Source organism: Mastacembelus armatus, chromosome 9 (genome assembly GCF_900324485.2).
Source record: "Mastacembelus armatus chromosome 9, fMasArm1.2, whole genome shotgun sequence".
In the NCBI taxonomy this organism is placed as follows: domain Eukaryota; kingdom Metazoa; phylum Chordata; class Actinopteri; order Synbranchiformes; family Mastacembelidae; genus Mastacembelus; species Mastacembelus armatus.
Window position 1 is genome coordinate 1,016,579 of NC_046641.1, and position 17,742 is coordinate 1,034,320.

A 17,742-nucleotide genomic window follows, 5' to 3' on the forward strand; every position below is an offset into this window, starting at 1 on the left:
GCTGTTCATGAGAGATGGCTCAGGCCCACATCCTGAGAGCAAACACAGTGGACAAAGGATTCAGGAAAAACTTGAAGAAATAGGTGGAGAAACAGAGAATGCAGATGCTTTCACACAGGTGCACCACATGGTACATATTAGCACCTAACATGCAGTCTTGCTCTGTGGTATGTATAATAATGCTGAGCAGGCCCAGCTGATTCTGAATTTGCAATGACATTGCAGTGAGTCATTGGTGAAATTTAGAAACACGCAAAAATTGATATACTCATCTGATCAGACAGTAAGATAGTTGGTAAACCTGTCAACCATAGTAATTGAACTAAAATTCAATTACTATGGATGTGATTGAATCCAAAAATTCACCCAGCTCACCAACATTTCACCGGCTATGACCGGCTACCAAATATAATTATTGGCTGTTTAACAGTATGGGAATAGTAATAGAAGCAATATAATGATAAAACCAATGAAATAACATAACCAGAATAACGTAAAATCAAGAGGATCACAACAATCAACCAGTAAAAACAACCATCAGACTAAGTAGGCCAGCCTAAAGAAGTACGTTTTCAGAGTGGTCTTGAACTCTGAAAGGGAGGAACAATGCTGGATGTCCAGGGTGTGATAACCTGTACTGCTGAGTTTTGTAAAGTTTGTAAGCAGTGCAGTTTCTTGAGGATGCTGAACAAGATAGAATTACAGTTGTCAATGTGAGATGTAACATATGCATTGAAGAGCACCTCTGCACTTAATTAAGTGAAGGGCGGAGCCTAGAAATATTATGCAGGTGAAAAAATGCACTGCTTGAAATGTTACTAATCTGGGCTTTAAAAGAAAGGGTACTATCTGGGGCCCTGAGATGGACTGGTGACCTGTCCAGGGTGTACCCCTGCCTTTAACCCAAAGATTCCTGTGACCCTGGTTAGGAATAAGCGGGTATAGATAATGGATGGATGGATGGTACTATACAGAGTGACACCAAGGCTCTTGACCTGTGTAGAGCATTGGCCACTATAGCCATCAATGCTGAAATTAAAATTAATCAGAGTTGCATTAGAAAGAGCTGTTTTAGCCCCAATGGCCAATATTTCTGTTTTGTTGGTATTCAGTTTAGGCAGTTAGCAGTCATCCATGCATTAATTTGATGCAAACAGTATGTAAGGGCATTACGAGATTCTAGCGAACATATAGAGCTGGGAATCATCAGAATAAGAGTGAAAAGAAACCCCATTGCTACAAAAAATATTCCCTAAAGGTGGCAAGTAAGCAATAAACAAGAGCGGTGCTAATACAGAACACTGGAGCACTCTACATTCTATAACAGTACTCACAAAGACAACTCTGTATCTGGTCAAATTGCAACTGCTCTGAGCTACAAAGCAAACCACTGGTATATAGTGCCATGGACCCCAATATTATAAAGCCGATCTAAAAGGATTGTATGAGAAATGATCAATCAAATGAGAAAGCAATAGTGAGGTTCAATAAAATAAGGATGGAGAGCAGGAGAACTGGCCAGAATCTATTGCACATAGAAGGTCATGAGAACAGTTTCTGTGAGTGGGTGATTCTGAAGTTGAGTGGCAACAACCACTTCCAAACATTGGAGAGGAAAGGCAGGTTGGAAATTGACTTGTAGTTAATGTAATTACTATGATTAGAACCATGCTAATCAAGATATTTTTTAATGTAGTAGGAACTCTACCAGAAACTAAGGAGAATTTTATAACAGATGTAATTGAAATAACAAGAAGGTATGACTTACTAAGACTAGTTGAAAGCATAGCAAGAACGCAGGTGGATAACTGGGTGATAATATCAGACTATAACCTCTGTTGGTGGGTCACATTCACAAAAGATACTATTTTCTAGACAAGGCTTTAAAAACAAGCATCTCTAAGTTTGGTTGTACAGAGGCCAGCTGCTTGTGAATCACTGCAATCTTAAATTTGAAAAATTCCATAAATGCTTAACAATGGTTTTCAGAGGAAATTTCACTTAGGGCAATGTCACGTGGCTTAAACAGCCCATTCACAGTAGTAAACAGAGCTCTAGTATTGTCTCTAGTTCGACAGATAGTGTGTGAGAGAGAAAATTAATTCTAGCTGTGGAACAGTTCATAAACAGATGTTTATGAACAGTGAGGCCAGTGTTTTAGCTAGCTGTTCCAAACAATGGCCTTCGGTTTTGAGAAGATGTAATTCAGGGCTAAGCCAAGGAGAAGTGTGATTAAATTAAACTGAGTGTGTCTTCAAAAGTTCTACAAGTGCAAGAGTAGGGATAATAATGATTATAATGTGCAAGCTGGTTAGCAAGCACCTCCAGAATGAACTGTTTCAAATTATGGAATGTAATGCTGTCCCAGTAGTTTCATGGGAGAGACTGGATTTTTTTTTTGGATTGATTTGTTTTATTTCAGTCAACTCACACCACTGCGATCAGTACAGATACATATCACAATTAAATAATTGACCAAAAAAGGAATAGGCTGAAGCAAAGGCTTATTTTTTCCTATCCCATTCAGAACCTATAGAAAATCTGCTTTTTTGATTTAACAGGACCCAAGCTTGCAAGCACAAGAGTTTATTGGAAGACCAAACAAAGGAAACTAAGATCAGGAATGCCGGGATGGGAACAGAAGGCACAGGAACAGAAGACACCAAACTTGGGAGTAGGACAGGGAACCAAGGCGGCTGGAGACTGGCAAAGTAGAAACAGAAACAGGGTTTGAATCTGGGGAATGTCGCCCGCTCACAGGGAGACAGAAGGCACTCAAATACAGAACCAGGAAGGTGCCCAGGAGATCAGAAGAGTGGGGCACTTCCCAGAGAACAGGTAGGTCAATCGTCGCAGGGCACAGCGAACAGGAACGGAAACAGGAGAGTCAGAATCTGACAGTCTATCGAAGTCTATATGTAAGGTACAATCTGGCACTAAACAAAGAAACATGGCTGGTATATATACATACATGGGAAGCAATTCATAGCACAAGTCTGCCAGAGCATATCATTACATTTTTCATGTTGTAGTGCCGTGTATGTTTAAGTGTCTTTGTCAAATAGCAAAATACAGGGCGACCGCGAGAGTGCCAATGCGAGTGCATACGACAGAAGTGCTTATTGTGGAAAAACTACAATTCCCGGGAAAAGACATCACTTCCTGTTGTTGCGGGTACTGACCACATGATCTACCGCTCTGGTGACCACATAATAGTTCATGTTCACAACGTGATCACGTGTATTCCAACATAGGAAGTGCTGTGATAAGACCCACGGTCTGGATGATAATGATTTTATAGTCTGCGTTTTTTTCTGGATTTCTGCAAACCCATTACTCAGAATAAACAGAGCTCTGGGACATGTTGAATGTGTGATTATATAAGGGCAAGTCCTCTGGTTTTATATGCAAAAAGAATTATTGTTCTATCTTATTTGGTTGCAATTCTACAGGCATTTAAAAATAGATATGCAAATGGGAGCACAGGGGCTTTTAGGGTTAACAGATTCTCTGATTGCATCCCAAATCACATACTATCTAGTAGGTACTACATTTCAGTAAGTACGTATTTCTCGACCGTTAAAACTTCATTCTATATAGTATGAATGTGGGTAGTATAAGGCTGCATTGAGAAGTGGGGACGAAGAAAAATACAAGGAGACTAAGTACAGATTTAGCAAGGAGGTGAGAAGAGCTAAATCAGTGCATGGTGAAAAAATGACACAGCAACGACTCTGCTTCTGTTTGGAAAGGGATTAAGGCAATCACTAATTACAAGCCTAGAGCCCCCCACTCTGAACAACCCGCACTTGGCCAACAGCCTGAATCAGTTCTACTGCCGCTTTGAAAGAAAATTGGACAAACCTGACCTCCCCCGCTGCTCCCCCCACCAGCCATTGACCAGCAGGAGCCTCATTTCTATTTCCATACCTGGATCACCTACACAGCTCCACACCTCAGTGCCCCCTTCCCCCACACCTCACACATCTCTCCATCAAAGAGGGAGATGTGAATAGACTTTTTAAACGACTGAACCCCCGCAACACTACAGGTCTCCTCCTCCACCCTGAAACACTGTGTCAATCAGCTGTCCCCAGTATTCAGACATTTTTAACACCTCACTGGAGACCTGCCATGTACTAACCTGCTTCAAGATCTCAGCCAGGATGATGCTGTCAGTGGCAGACTTAGCAATTTGGGGGAACCAAGGCAAATATCGGTCTGGGGCCCTCCATATCCAGGGCTTTTTTTAGTCATGCATTTAACTATTTCTCACTTCAACTTCTTCGACCTCACAAAGCAATGTATTACCTTTGTATCACTCCTGCTCTTTGACCATTTACTTTCTCTTTCTTTAATCTTTTTTCTCGTCTTACACTGTTTCTTCCATGTCGTCCCTATATATTCTGTGTTTAAGTCGGACACTTTCGAGGATCTTAAAGAGACGTGAACAGGAAGTCAACAGTGTCCACCCTAGTCCCTAACCCCTCAATGACTATACAGTGCAGCACTATATAGATTGCAGCCTTTCTGCAGTCTCCCTGCTCACACGTAAAACAGCTCCTTGCTCATCTTTGAGTTTGATGGGAACTCTGTCCATTTATGCTGAGTTCTAATTTTAAATGGATTAAACTGTACCTTATATACCGACAGCCAAACTGGTTACCACAGGTACTTGTCACGGTTCAGGGGTTAATTATAATTTAGGACCAATGATTCGATGATTTTATTTTAACAAGAAACACAAAAACAAGAAACAAGACTATGGCTAGGCAAAAGCAAGGACTAAGGGACAAGACAACATGAACTGAGGGGACAAGACATGGGACCTGGGACACGCACACACTGGGGTCACACAGGCCTACAGGGAACAAGACTTCAGGGACAAGGCAGGGGTGTCAGACACACCAGACTAGCAGGGAAACATGAACAGGGATTACTGGGATAAAGCAGGAACGTCTGGGTAACACACACATTTGGGGACACACCAGACTCACAAGGAAACATGAACAAAGCAGGAAGGTCTGGGTCACACACGCATTCAGGGACACACCAGACTCACAGGGAAACAAGAACATGGACACAGGGAAGAAAGCAGGACCAAAGCATGAAGGTCTGGGTCACACAAACATTGGGGGACACACCAGACCACAGGGAAACAAGCACAAGGGTAACAAGGCAAACATGAACACAAGGGACTAAACGCGAACTAAACAAGAACACAAGACATGGTGAAGAACTTGGAAAACACAAACACAAAGGAAAATGGCTACTTAACAGAAAAGCAGTCCATGAACAAAAATCCAAGAGGAAATCCGGATGCGAAAAAACAAAAGGCAAATCAAACTTGGAAAACAAAGGCAGTTCTTGGAAATGCTGGGCAGCTCAAGACAGTGTTTGGCAGGAGAGGAATCAGACGACCTGGCAAAGAAACTGTGACTGAACAAAGGTATATAACGCAAAGGAACAAAACAAGGCACAGGTGAAAACAACTAACTAATTGGGTCAAAGTAAAAAGAAACAAAACAACAAAACTAAATCCGGCATGATCCGCCAAAATAAAAGTCCAAAACAGGAAACTGAAAACATGGATCATGACAGTACTTTGAATTGAGCAGCCAGTAATGGGTGTAGCTAGTTGATCGAGAAACTGCGCCCAACAAATTATGTCCTCCATATCTGACAACACCCTGAACACAGTTTCCATCACATTTGAAACGTTTGTTAGCATAAAAGTAGACCACAGGGCTGTAGAAAGTGCGGTATGATTGTCAGTACATCGCATTTCTGATCAAAACAACTCACTCATTTCACATAAACTCACTTTTCTGTATATAATATTTATTTTATTTCATTCTTATTTTATTCTAAAATTATGTACATACTCCATATATGTATATATCGGTTCACCAGACACAAAGACAAATTCCTAGTAATGTAAAGTGTTCTTTGTTGTACCTGGCAATAAAACTGATTCTGAACGAAATTTGGCCGTACTACATCCACCATGTTGATGTTGTCACGTGTCATGTGTCTTCTTAACAGTGCAAATATTTAAAGAGCCCACTGTACTGCGCGGCACTTTTTATATTCCGTTAAGTTTTCTAATCTCGTTAAACTACTCCCAACAATGTAAATAATGATTAAACATCTTTTTACAGCCAATTCACAAAATCATCTAATTGACTTACATTGTTTAAACTTTCAGTAAGTCAGCCGTTTATTTAGATTATGTTAAACAAGTGCAATTTGACCACAATGAACAACGTTTTTCCCTAAGGTAGGTCTGAAAAGAACTGTGTCAGCGCTTTCTGCCATTTTCCGGCATATGACGTCTCCTCTCCCATGGCCTCCCGAGATAGCAAAGTGTCCATCGTATGCATTCTACAGAATTCAGGCGGAAGTAGTAGGCCATCCAGGTACTTCTCGCATACTGTTTTTTGCATACTATATAGTAGGGAAGCTCATGATTACAACTGGGAACACAAGAACTAATAGAAAATAATAGTCCCAGGCATGAAACCAAATCAAGAATCATAACACACACACACACACACACACACACACACGCACAGACCCTCCACCAGCCTCTCAGGTCCTGTACCAGAGGCCTGGGAGTTTGAAAGTTCTTTACAATATCTTAGATGTTTCTAGCACTGAGCTCTGATGTTGTTCCTGGGATCTAGGGAGCCACTCTCCCAGTTTGGGGGTCACAGCCCCGAGGGTGCCGATTACCACAGGGACCACTGTTGCCTTCACCTTCCACATCTTTTCTAGCTCTCTGAAAGTCTACTAGAAGATGTGAATGCAGCATTACGAACAATCCCCACTGTGACCATCACCGAGACCAACAAGCTGATATACACCACGGCAACAGTGATCCTTGAGATGATTGGCCACAAAATACATTCCACCACCAAGGAGCAGTACCCTGCATGGAGATGGAGGTTAGAGGCAAAAATAAGGGCAACATGGAGAGAAGTTAGCCAACCATCAGAACTGCAGAGAAGGGGGATGAAGTTGGGTAAGAAATACAGCAGGCTGTACATACCAGAGGCCCTGGAGACTGCCAAACAACAACTCACAGCCCTGGCCACACGCCTGAAGAGGTACACCAGAGAAATAGAAGCACGGAGAATAAACAGGATGTTCTCCACCGAACCATCCAAAGTGTACTCTCAGTGGGAGGGCAGTAACATGAGAACAGACCCACCAAGGCTGGAGACTGAACAATACGGGAAAAACATATGGGAGAGGGAGGCATCACATAACACCAATGCCCAGTGGCTGGCAGACCTGAGAGCAGACCACAGCAACCTCCCTGAACAGGAACCAGTAACCATCGCAACGGCAGATATCCGAGAAAGGGTCTCAAACATGAAGAGCTGGACGGCACCGGGGCCTGACAGAATCCACACCTACGGGCTAAAGAAGCTAACTGCCCTCCATGAGCACCTGGCAGCTCAAATCAACCAGCTGCTAATGGATGGGACTCACCCAGAGTGGCTAACTGAAGGCAGGACAGTCCTGATCCTGAAGGACCCCCAGGAGGGAGCAGTCGCATCCAACTACCATCCGATAACCTGCCTCTGCACAACATGGAAGCTCCTGTCGGGCATCATAGCGGCTAAGATGAGTAGGCACATGGCTCAATACATGAGCGGGGCCCAGAAAGGAATGGGTAAGGACACCAGGGGAGCAAAACATCAACTACTGGTGGATAAAGCGGTCACTCGAGGCTGTAAGACCAGGCAGACCAACCTGTGCACCGCCTGGATTGACTACAAGAAAGCCTACGACTCAATGTCTCACACATGGATCCTGGAATGCCTGGAGCTGTACAACATCAATAGGACCCTAAGAATCTTCATAAGGAACTCAATGGGACTGTAGAAAACAACCCTAGTACCCAACCTCAAGCCGATAGCACAAGTCTCCATCAAGTGCGACATCTACCAAGGAGATGCTCTGTCCCCGCTGCTGTTCTGCATAGGCCTGAACCCCCTCAGCCAGATCATCACTAAGACTGGCTTCGGATACCGACTGCGAAATGGGACAACCATCAGCCACCTCCTGTACATGGATGACATCAAGCTGTATGCCAGGACTGAGCGAGACATCGACTCACTGATCCACACCACCAGGATATACAGCAACGACATTGGAATGTCATTCGGACTGGACAAGTGTGGTCGAATGAGAACAAAGAGAGGGAAGGTTGTCAGGACTGAAGGAGTTGAACTCCCAGAAGGCAGCATAGCGGATGTTGAGGGGAGCTACAAGTACCTTGGAATCCCACAGGCAAATGGGAACCAAGAAGAAGCCGCAAGGAAAGCAGCCACAGCCAAATACCTACAGAGAGTAAGGCAAGTCCTAAGAAGTCAGATAAATGGGAAGAACAAGGTCCAAGCCATCAACACCTACGCCCTGCCGGTCATCAGATACCCCGCTGGCATAATAAGCTGGCCAAAAGAGGACATAGATGCCACTGATGTCAAGACAAGGAAGCTCTTCACAATGCATGGAGGACTTCACCCCAAATCCAGCATCCTGAGACTGTACACTAAGAGGAAGGAAGGAGGCCGGGGACTGGTGAGCGTCAGAACCACCATCCAAGATGAAACAGCCAAGATCCATGAATACATCAGGAAGATGGCCCCAAGCGATGGAATACTTCGTGAATATCTCAGGCAACAGAAGCCCGATGCAGAGGAAGAAGAGTGAGAACCATCATGGCAGGACAAACCCCTGCACGGTATGTACCACTGACAGATCCAAGAAGTGGCTGATATCGAAAAGTCCTACCGGTGGCTGGAAAAAGCTGGACTGAAAGACAGCACAGAGGCACTGATCGTAGCAGCACAAGAACAGGCCCTGAGCACAAGATCGATAGAGGCCGGGGTCTACCACACCAGGCAGGACCCCAGGTGCAGGCTGTGCAAAGATGCCCCTGAGACAATCCAGCACATAACAGCAGGTTGTAAGATGCTAGCAGGCAGAGCGTACATGGAACGCTATAACCAAGTGGCCGGCATAGTGTACAGGAACATCTGTGCCGAGTATGGGCTGGAGGTCCCAAGGTCAAAATGGGACACACCTCCAAAGGTGAGGGAGAATGACCGAGCTAAGATCCTGTGGGACTTCCAGATACAGACCGACAAACTGGTGATGGCTAACCAACCGGACATAGTAGTGGTGGACAAACAGCAGAAGAAAGCCGTAGTGGTAGATGTAGCGATCCCAAGTGACAGCAACATCAGAAAGAAGAAACATGAGAAGCTGGAGAAATACCAAGGGCTTAAAGAAGAGCTAGAAAAGATGTGGAAGGTGAAGGCAACAGTGGTCACCGTGGTAATCGGTACCCTCGGGGCTGTGACCCCCAAATTGGGAGAGTGGCTCCAACAGATCCCAGGAACAACATCAGAGATCTCAGTCCAGAAGAGCGCAGTGATAGGAACAGCTAAGATACTGCGAAGAACCCTCAAACTCCCAGGCCTCTGGTAGAGGACCCGAGATTGAGGAAGACACACACACACCACCCATAGAGGTGAGAAGGGAATTTTTTTTATATATATTTCCTTCCTTTTTTTTATATATTTTTTTATATATATAAAATTGATATATGTATCCATAAAAATTACCTTATGCTAAATGTCCATGGTAAGCATAGCTCCATAATCAGACACACAAAGAGAGGCCTGTTGTAAAAAAGGCAGACGTCAGTTTGCCCAGCCACAGTCACCTCAGGACAGCAAAATAATAAACAGCTATGTTTCTGCTCAGCTGTGACTCTCTCCTCATGTGCAACAGCTGAATTCTCAACAGGGTTTACCTTAATTTTTTGGGATTTATAAAATGACATTCATAGAAACCCATAGAAACACCAACTGAAGAAGAAGCAAAGCAACACACAGAACAAAGTGTTAAATTAAATATGTCATGCGTATATCATGAATTCATGAAGCAAGATAAAGCTGAATGTGAGATGAAACTTTTGGACACAAATAAAGAGTCATGTTACCACGATGTATCATGACAGCATCAGCAGGCTACATTTCAATTTAACCTGTGAAGGCAAAGTGATCAGACCAAGTAGAACCCATACAGATACAACAACAACATGCCTGCAGGAAATTGACATCATCATGGAGAAGTCATATGTGTGTTCACGTGTGTATATGCATGTTTAAGGGTGTTTGACTCCATGCATTGTGTGCATGCATGCCATATGAGAAATCTAGTATCTACCCTGACCACCCAGTTCACCCTGTCAGTGTAGCATGGCACTGATTAGATGTCCAGACCACTGCTGTAATGGCCTGTATCCACTATCCAGCCCTTCAATTAGAGTTATCATGTCGGCCTGCTCAGTTGCAATTCAATCATCATAACTCTCACCTCTATGATGGATACATTCGGCTGAGATCAGATGTTACATGCATGAACAAACACATATACACCTGCACAAGGGCATTCACACAGCTCATACAAAACACAAAGTCGTATTTCCAGGTTAGTCTTGCACCTTCAGTTGGCAGTTTCTTAGGTACACCAAGCAAAAGTACACCAAAAAGGAATCCAGTCTAAAAAATAAAAAATTGCAATTTTGCAATTATTAAGTGTTGTTTGATTAGTAACCTAAGTGGCTGGGTTTCACACACATGCACGCACTAGCTTTCAACCAGGCAAAACCAGACTCATTCCTGTGGATTGCATTATCAACTTTTGCCCCCGTTTCCCTTCCTTTTCAGCCAACAGGACCAAGGGCTCAGATACTCCAAGAGGGCAGGGGCATTGATGAGGGGTTTGGGAATTGACAGTGTGTTGCAATGACGTTCCTGACTAAAGCCTCAATAGATGGGCCATAAAAATCTCTGTATCATTATGTAAGGCAGGCCAGGCATCCTCTGTTGGAAACAGCAAGTGCTCAGGGACTTTCTGCACCATAACAGCATTCTCCATCACTACCCCCACCCTTCCCCATCAACCCCGACACTTAAGTTTCCCCAGCTCTCCATCTCTTCATCCCCCAGCACCAACAGCACTATTCCTGTACCAGTGTTCTCATTCAATACCAAGGGATCCTCCCTGCTTACTCCACAGACAGAGATGGCTAGAAAAAAAACACAGCTGCTCTGGTAACATTTGTTCAGGTTTACTGAGCATTTCTACATCAAAAACAAATACCTAAATGGCAATACAATGCAGTCTGAAATAGTGGTGGCCAGAGCAAAAAGGCAGCATTCTTTTGCAGAGCCAGAGCCACCTACAGTATTTATATTGAATGTCCACTATCAAGCTGACAAAATAATTATAACTAATAGGCAAAGCTTGCTATTGATAAAATATGTGTTCAGCACAAGCATACATCCCTAAAAGCCTGTGTTGAATCAATTTTTGTCCTGTGTGTACACTGACTTCCTTCTAGTTTTCTGCATGTCCAATGTAAACAGTACCACCAGATCATTCGGAAAGGAAGAAAACACCCTGCCATCTGGAATGGCTCTGCTCTACTGATCATTAGAAACACAACATACACCATAGCAGAGCCCTCCCCACCCCTCATTAATCGCTGCTGCCCATCAGCCCTGTCACTTAGCAGCTGTATAAGCCATTAGGCCAATGCTACTCACCCTGTTAGGACCACCACAAAGTCCATTACATTCCAGCCATTACGCAGGTAGGAGCCTTTGTGAAAGACAAAGCCCAGGGCGATGATCTTGATGCCAGCCTCAAAACAAAATATTCCAATAAAGTAGGGCTCTGTGTCATCCTGTTGGAAAAAGCAGAAAAGAATAAGGAAAACTGATAAAATTACAGACATCCATGTGACTAAAATGAGATATTGACTGATCCTGAGATATTTTAATCAAACTTCAAAAGAGTCCATACAATGTTTCCCAACACTTTCAGTCTATCAGTCAGAAATATGAAAATGAATACATTATTTTTGTTGTCTGGTTAGAATTTAGAGTTGATTTAAAAAGAAAAACTGTGTCAAATATATAGCCTAGCCAGTCAGACTAACTCTTTTTCTATTCTTTACAAAAAATTAGTCTGGAATCTCTTCAGTTGAGATTGATTTCCAGGGGCCAGGCCAATGGACGCAGAATAAACCAATCAGAGAAACGAAGGATATGATGTGTGCAGTAGAGCAGAGGCGCTAGTGAATGAGTATACATAGTGTTATCACCAGCTCTGTGCATATCTTTGAACGGAGTAAACAGCAAAAGCCAGTTGTAGAAAGATTTGCGGACTTGGGTCTGACATTGAGAAACGTTAACAAGTTAGTGCGTATATGCAAGTCTTGTTTAAATCTAATTGGACAACTGGAGCATAAAGCCCACCCCACTGCAGAAAAATGGCTGTGACTGGTCCGGGTCTTTTGAGGCCGGGGAAAAATTTTCTTTATGGCAGGGGATCCAGACCCAAATATGGGCCAGGCTATCAAATATGTAGTATCAATAAATAAAAGCTACCAGAAGCTGTGATTCAAAAACCCTAATACTGTTCCTGAATGTTAGTTTGAACCATCACGTCTGTTATCATAGTATGAACTCTTTCTGGTCCTAGTCTTCCTGTTCATGCAGTATCTTTCAAACAGTGTCTGTAAAGCGTTTCAGGTGACGATACTACTGTGACAAACTACATTATACAAATAACCTGGTGATTTTAATCAGATTTCACACTTCAGGTGGCATAATGAATATTAGTTTAGACTTAGTATGAGTAGCAAACTCAACATTACAAGAAAAACAGCAAAGAATGTAAGCAATAGAGCAGATTGTTTGATTATTCAATTAGCATAGAGTTCTTGGGGCAAACAATAAATTGTTTCAGTATTAAATAAAAGGATGTGGCTGTTTGTTTTTCATTTTAAGGTTTGGACCTCTGCTCAGACAAAACAAGCAATGAACAATCACAGGCTTTTTTTCAGTTTTTATTTTTTTTTTTTTATCTTTCAAGCTGATAATGTATCAATAAGAAAAAAAATATTTCTTGCAGATAGAGTTCCTTGGCAAGCTCGACAACATAGTCATTGTCTCCAGAGTATGCACTGAGGATAGACAACAGCTGACTAATGTCATGGAGTGAAGTTTGGTTTCTGGTTTTTGGACTTTTATTTTGGTGCCTGAGCTCCTGTTGTCTCCTGTGTTGATCATAGGTAGCTTTATGTTTGTTAGTAGAATTTGTTTTATCTGTGTTAGATTAGTTTTTGCTCTGAGTCTATTTATATCTCCCATTTTCCTTTGTTCAGCGTCGGAGCATTAGTTGTTACTGGTTCTTGCAGCAACAGAGACCTGATGACACTTCTAATCACTTGATATCATCATGAACTCTGTGGTATATCTGTCAGACAGGGTTTAAACCCATCTCAAGGAGTGGATCAATAAAAATGGGCAGCTGAGAGGGTCTTTGCCTCAGGGAGTGACATTTCATTCTTAAAACAGCCCTTCCCCTGCCATCACCAGCTCTTTGATTGGAAACACGGACTCCTAGCACTTGCTTTTTTAATGGAATGACTTAACAAGAGAGAGATGGGTTGAGAGGAGGATACAGAACAGGTAACCTAAGGTAATGATATAAAGTGGCAATCAAAGGCAGCTCTGCAGGGTTCTGCCTAACTTCCAGGAGCAATCATGCACCCTCTCTGACAATGAAGACAAAAATAACAAGCAATCCTAATGTTTTTGAGGAATTCAGAAAAGCAGCATCACAACTCATGCATATTTTCAGCTTATTTTAAAATATCTGATTTTCTCAAACTATTTTGGCAACAGAATCCAACAAGTCTATGAATTTGTAGAGTAGAAAAAGAGGAAAGATTGAAATAAGTCTAGTAGCAGACTGAGCTGCTGAGTCTACAACTAAAAACACCTGCCATGTTTCTTTAAGCTGCTTAGCAAACTGGAGGCAATTCTAGAATTAAAAATCAAGGACACATATATTAAAACATCTCTGCAAAAGTGTGGTTACAGAAATAACAGCACAAAGCTTCACACTGGTTGCAGTCTACTATAGAAGAGACATGAAGAGCTGTACAGTAGGAGATAGAAGTCAAGTGAAAACTTACCAAACGTTCTGACATGGGTGTTTTGTCTAAGGCCGGTAGGTGTTGCTCCAAAGCCAGCACAATGCAATTTGCTATAATGGTGGCCAGAATCATGTACTCAAATGGAGTATAGAGCATTAAGGAACTCTTGTGAAGAGGGTTGCAAAACATACAAAAACACATTGCACCATTAAACCAATACAGTAAAAACACAGTAAGATAAATGACAAATAAAAAGCAAAAAAAAAGTGTTGAGACATATCTTCTGCATCAGATTGTATTTCTAAAGTCACAGTTTGATTGATGTCCAGTGGCACATGTATTTTATAATTTCATGTTAGTATAAAGAGTACAATATGTTTGTTAAAATACTGTTTGATGTGTAAAATACATACATATCAATAATTTACTCCCATAAAGTTAGGGGACTGACAAGGGAGTGATTTATAAATCACTGGTCAAAAATGAGTCAGCAGTGGTCAAGGTAAGTTAACTTTTAGTGCTTACTATGGCTCAACCTCCAAAAACACAGGATCCTACGGTACCTCTCGATAATGCAACTCATTCTTTTATTAAAACATTTACACCCATCAGCTCTTACCTCAATGAAGCCAATTTAATCAAACAGCCCAAATTTGTATTGTACACATCCTATTTGATTTAAAGGTGTAAGCCTAGACTGAAATAACCCTATTATTAGGGTTTAATTACTTTGTTTATTATTATTATTTTACTTTGCAATACTCCCACCATGGCCACACAGACGTTTTCAAGGGCTGGGTATTATTCTTCATGATAAGAAAACTGAATTTTTATGTATAGATTTGGTGTAGTGCCCCTTTCATCAGTGTTCACACAGTACTTCATTAACTAGTGGTATTTCTATTTCAATGCAGTCTTCAAGGAATTATATAGAGAAGCTTGCAGATTTTCTTTTTCCCTGTCAGATACAAATATATTAATCACCATTTTACAAGTCACCAAATCTTTTGAGACCTTCACCTTTATGTAACACCGCTGCATGGAGTAGGAGGGATGTCTGGTGATTTCAGTAAATAATACACAGATTTGTACAGGTTATTGGGTATTTCCACTCCCTGCAGTGCTCTGTCATTACCACTTCAACATCACCCCAGAACAGTCCTGAGGAGAGTGTCCTCTGGAGATGGTGAGGCAGTCAGCCACTGGGGCTCCTGCTGCTCTGGGCCACTATTGCTCTGCATCAGGATAAAGGGCTAAGTAACACAATGTGACGTCAAAGCATGATAAACGTTTCCTCGGTACCGGAGGTAACCAACTAGTGACTTAAATAATGGAGGCGGTTAAACAACTTAATGTAAATTAATTTCAAGACCTTTAACACTCACTAACATATAAGCTGTTTTGCCATTGACTTTCCCTTAAAAAGTATCCAAATCACAACCAATGAGAAATTATTTCCTGGGTAGTCAATACACAAAACTCAACAAGTGGCACCCATGCTCCCTTAATCACGCACTGCAAACTAAATCAATTATAAATGTACCAACAGCTAATTTGAAATCTGCACCCTGCAGCCTTTTACTGCTAAGGCTTGTTTGTTTGGTGGCACACCCATACAGATTGCCACCGCCTTGATGCTGAGGCCAGCCTGCTGTTTGCTAGATGTTCAGCACTGTGAACAGCACCATCTGTAGACTACAGGCTTCACAGTAACAAGGCAGGGAGACAATGGTGTTATCATGACGTCCAGAAATCAGCTTTACACCTTGCCTTGATGTGCTCTTTATCCTAACCAAAGGCAGGAACTCAGCCTGTGGATAGAATGCAAAAAGCCTGTTCTGACCAAAGGTTCCATTCTGACAAAACAGCAACAGAAATGTTCCTGGAAAATCGCTACTAAGATATAAGACAATATTTAAGTGATTATCAACCGAGTTGTTATGTTTTCTCTGAGGCGAAATGTGGATAATAATTGACACCTCACTTCATGACAAACGTTTCTCTTAAAGATTTCACTTACTGGTCCACAGTCGACATACAATACAAAAGTATATTCTACTAAATTTACTGAAACTTATTCTACACAAAATCGACTGAGGAATTCCCAATCGTCGCTGTTAGCCTCCCCTCTTTAGTTAACCCTGTGGAAACAACAGGAAAACCAACTGTGGAAGTTTTACATTTTACTGATTTCTCGCATGTTGTATTAATGTATATAATTACAGTATAATTACAGACTTTCGTCTCGGTTAGTTATCGGATGATATGCCCAATACATGTATTTTCTGCTGGGAAGCATGGCACCTTAACCTGCCAGATTTTACGGGACAGAACGGCAGGGTTAGACTTGGCTGTAAGGATATGGCCATTCGGTGATCTTTTTGGCATATTTCCGTATGATATTATCCTCACTGAAAATGAACAGAGAGCGATTAACGGTGAGACAGTTCTGTTTAACCGGAATTGGGTTGTAAATGGCCATGGTCCTGGCTCTCTGGGCCATCGTCTGCTTGTACATCCTCTGGCCCCCCGGAGGCCCCGGCTGCCGACTGGCCCCTCTGGCCGGGCCCGCGGGACAGCTGCCTCCATAGCGGCTGGATAGTTCGTCTTCAAAGCGAGCCATTCTGAGATAGCACAGATCTTTCTGGAGAAACCAAAACTGACAGAAGAAAAGAAATGGAGAAGAAGCATCACAACACACACTGTCGTTCCGTCCTCCAGGTCCTTTAGGTGCGTGTGTCGGACACGAACGAAAGAGTCATTCACAACAAAACACGGCGAGGGAGGCTCTTTTTCATCAGCGTCAGCCTGTTATCTCTCCGTCTCCGCTGCGTGCCATGCTGCCACTCTCCCCAACATGAAACTGCTCAAAGTTTACAGTATCAGATTCCATGATGCATCATTTTTCAGAGGCGTTCCTCCGTCGGCTCACTGCCCCGGTCGTCATGGGGAGGAAATATAGTGGCGTCAACGCTACAAGTCCATGCTACAGGATGCGCCTTCTACCAAAACCCTTGTTAAAAACAGCAAGTTTAACACAAAATACTACGGTACAGCAAACACCGTGATCAGTCACAGTGTGTACTGAAGATATATTTTCCTCCAGAAAACGACCTCAAACACACCCGTTTCCGTTGAGTTCAGCGGTGGATGGCTGTACTTTGGACCGCCTCGCCTCGCGGCCCTGTTTCCAACCACGTCGTTAATGGAGGAGAAATCACGGCTGAGCAGGTTATTTTCGAGAGCACGACCAGACACCACTTTCTCCGCTGCTCCTCAGCCACACAGCCACTGGCCCCACCTGGACCGACCCTGTTCCCATAGCAACAGGGAGGAGAGCGACGGAGAACGTGGTTAACACACTTCCGTAAGTACTTTCAAAATAACAGCATGTTTACGAACACGTCCAAAATTTCAAATCTAAGATGAAAATACTTACCAAATCAAAATATTAATAAAACAGGAACTGCAACATGACCTACTGTACACTGGGTGTGTGCCCAGCGTAACACAACATCCGGCCAAAATGTAACTGAAGTACAAAGCACCAGGATAAACTGTGTACAGGTTAAACCAGAGAGAAATGCTGCTGGTTTAAGGGCAAAGGGGGAGTGCTGCAAATACTGAGTAGATTTAGGTTTGGTTCCCTTTACAGCACTTTGTTTGAAATTAACTGATACATAAAAAACAGTTTATTATATAATTTA

The 17,742-nt window shown here is 42.5% G+C and overlaps 1 protein-coding gene across 1 annotated transcript in view; it reads right to left on the bottom strand.

The window, feature by feature from the left end:
* cacna1ba (calcium channel, voltage-dependent, N type, alpha 1B subunit, a) overlaps nt 1–17,341 on the bottom strand; it is a 167,068-nt gene extending 149,727 nt beyond the window's left edge. The window contains exons 1-4 of the mRNA XM_026322439.1: nt 16,871–17,341; nt 16,399–16,696; nt 14,075–14,180; nt 11,634–11,773 (exon numbers count right to left, since the gene is read on the bottom strand). Coding sequence (XP_026178224.1) covers nt 11,634–11,773; nt 14,075–14,180; nt 16,399–16,696; nt 16,871–16,928 — 602 coding nt within the window. The 5' untranslated portion in view covers nt 16,929–17,341. The remainder of the gene's footprint in view (nt 1–11,633; nt 11,774–14,074; nt 14,181–16,398; nt 16,697–16,870) is intronic.
* Nucleotides 17,342–17,742: the final 401 nt, after the last annotated feature.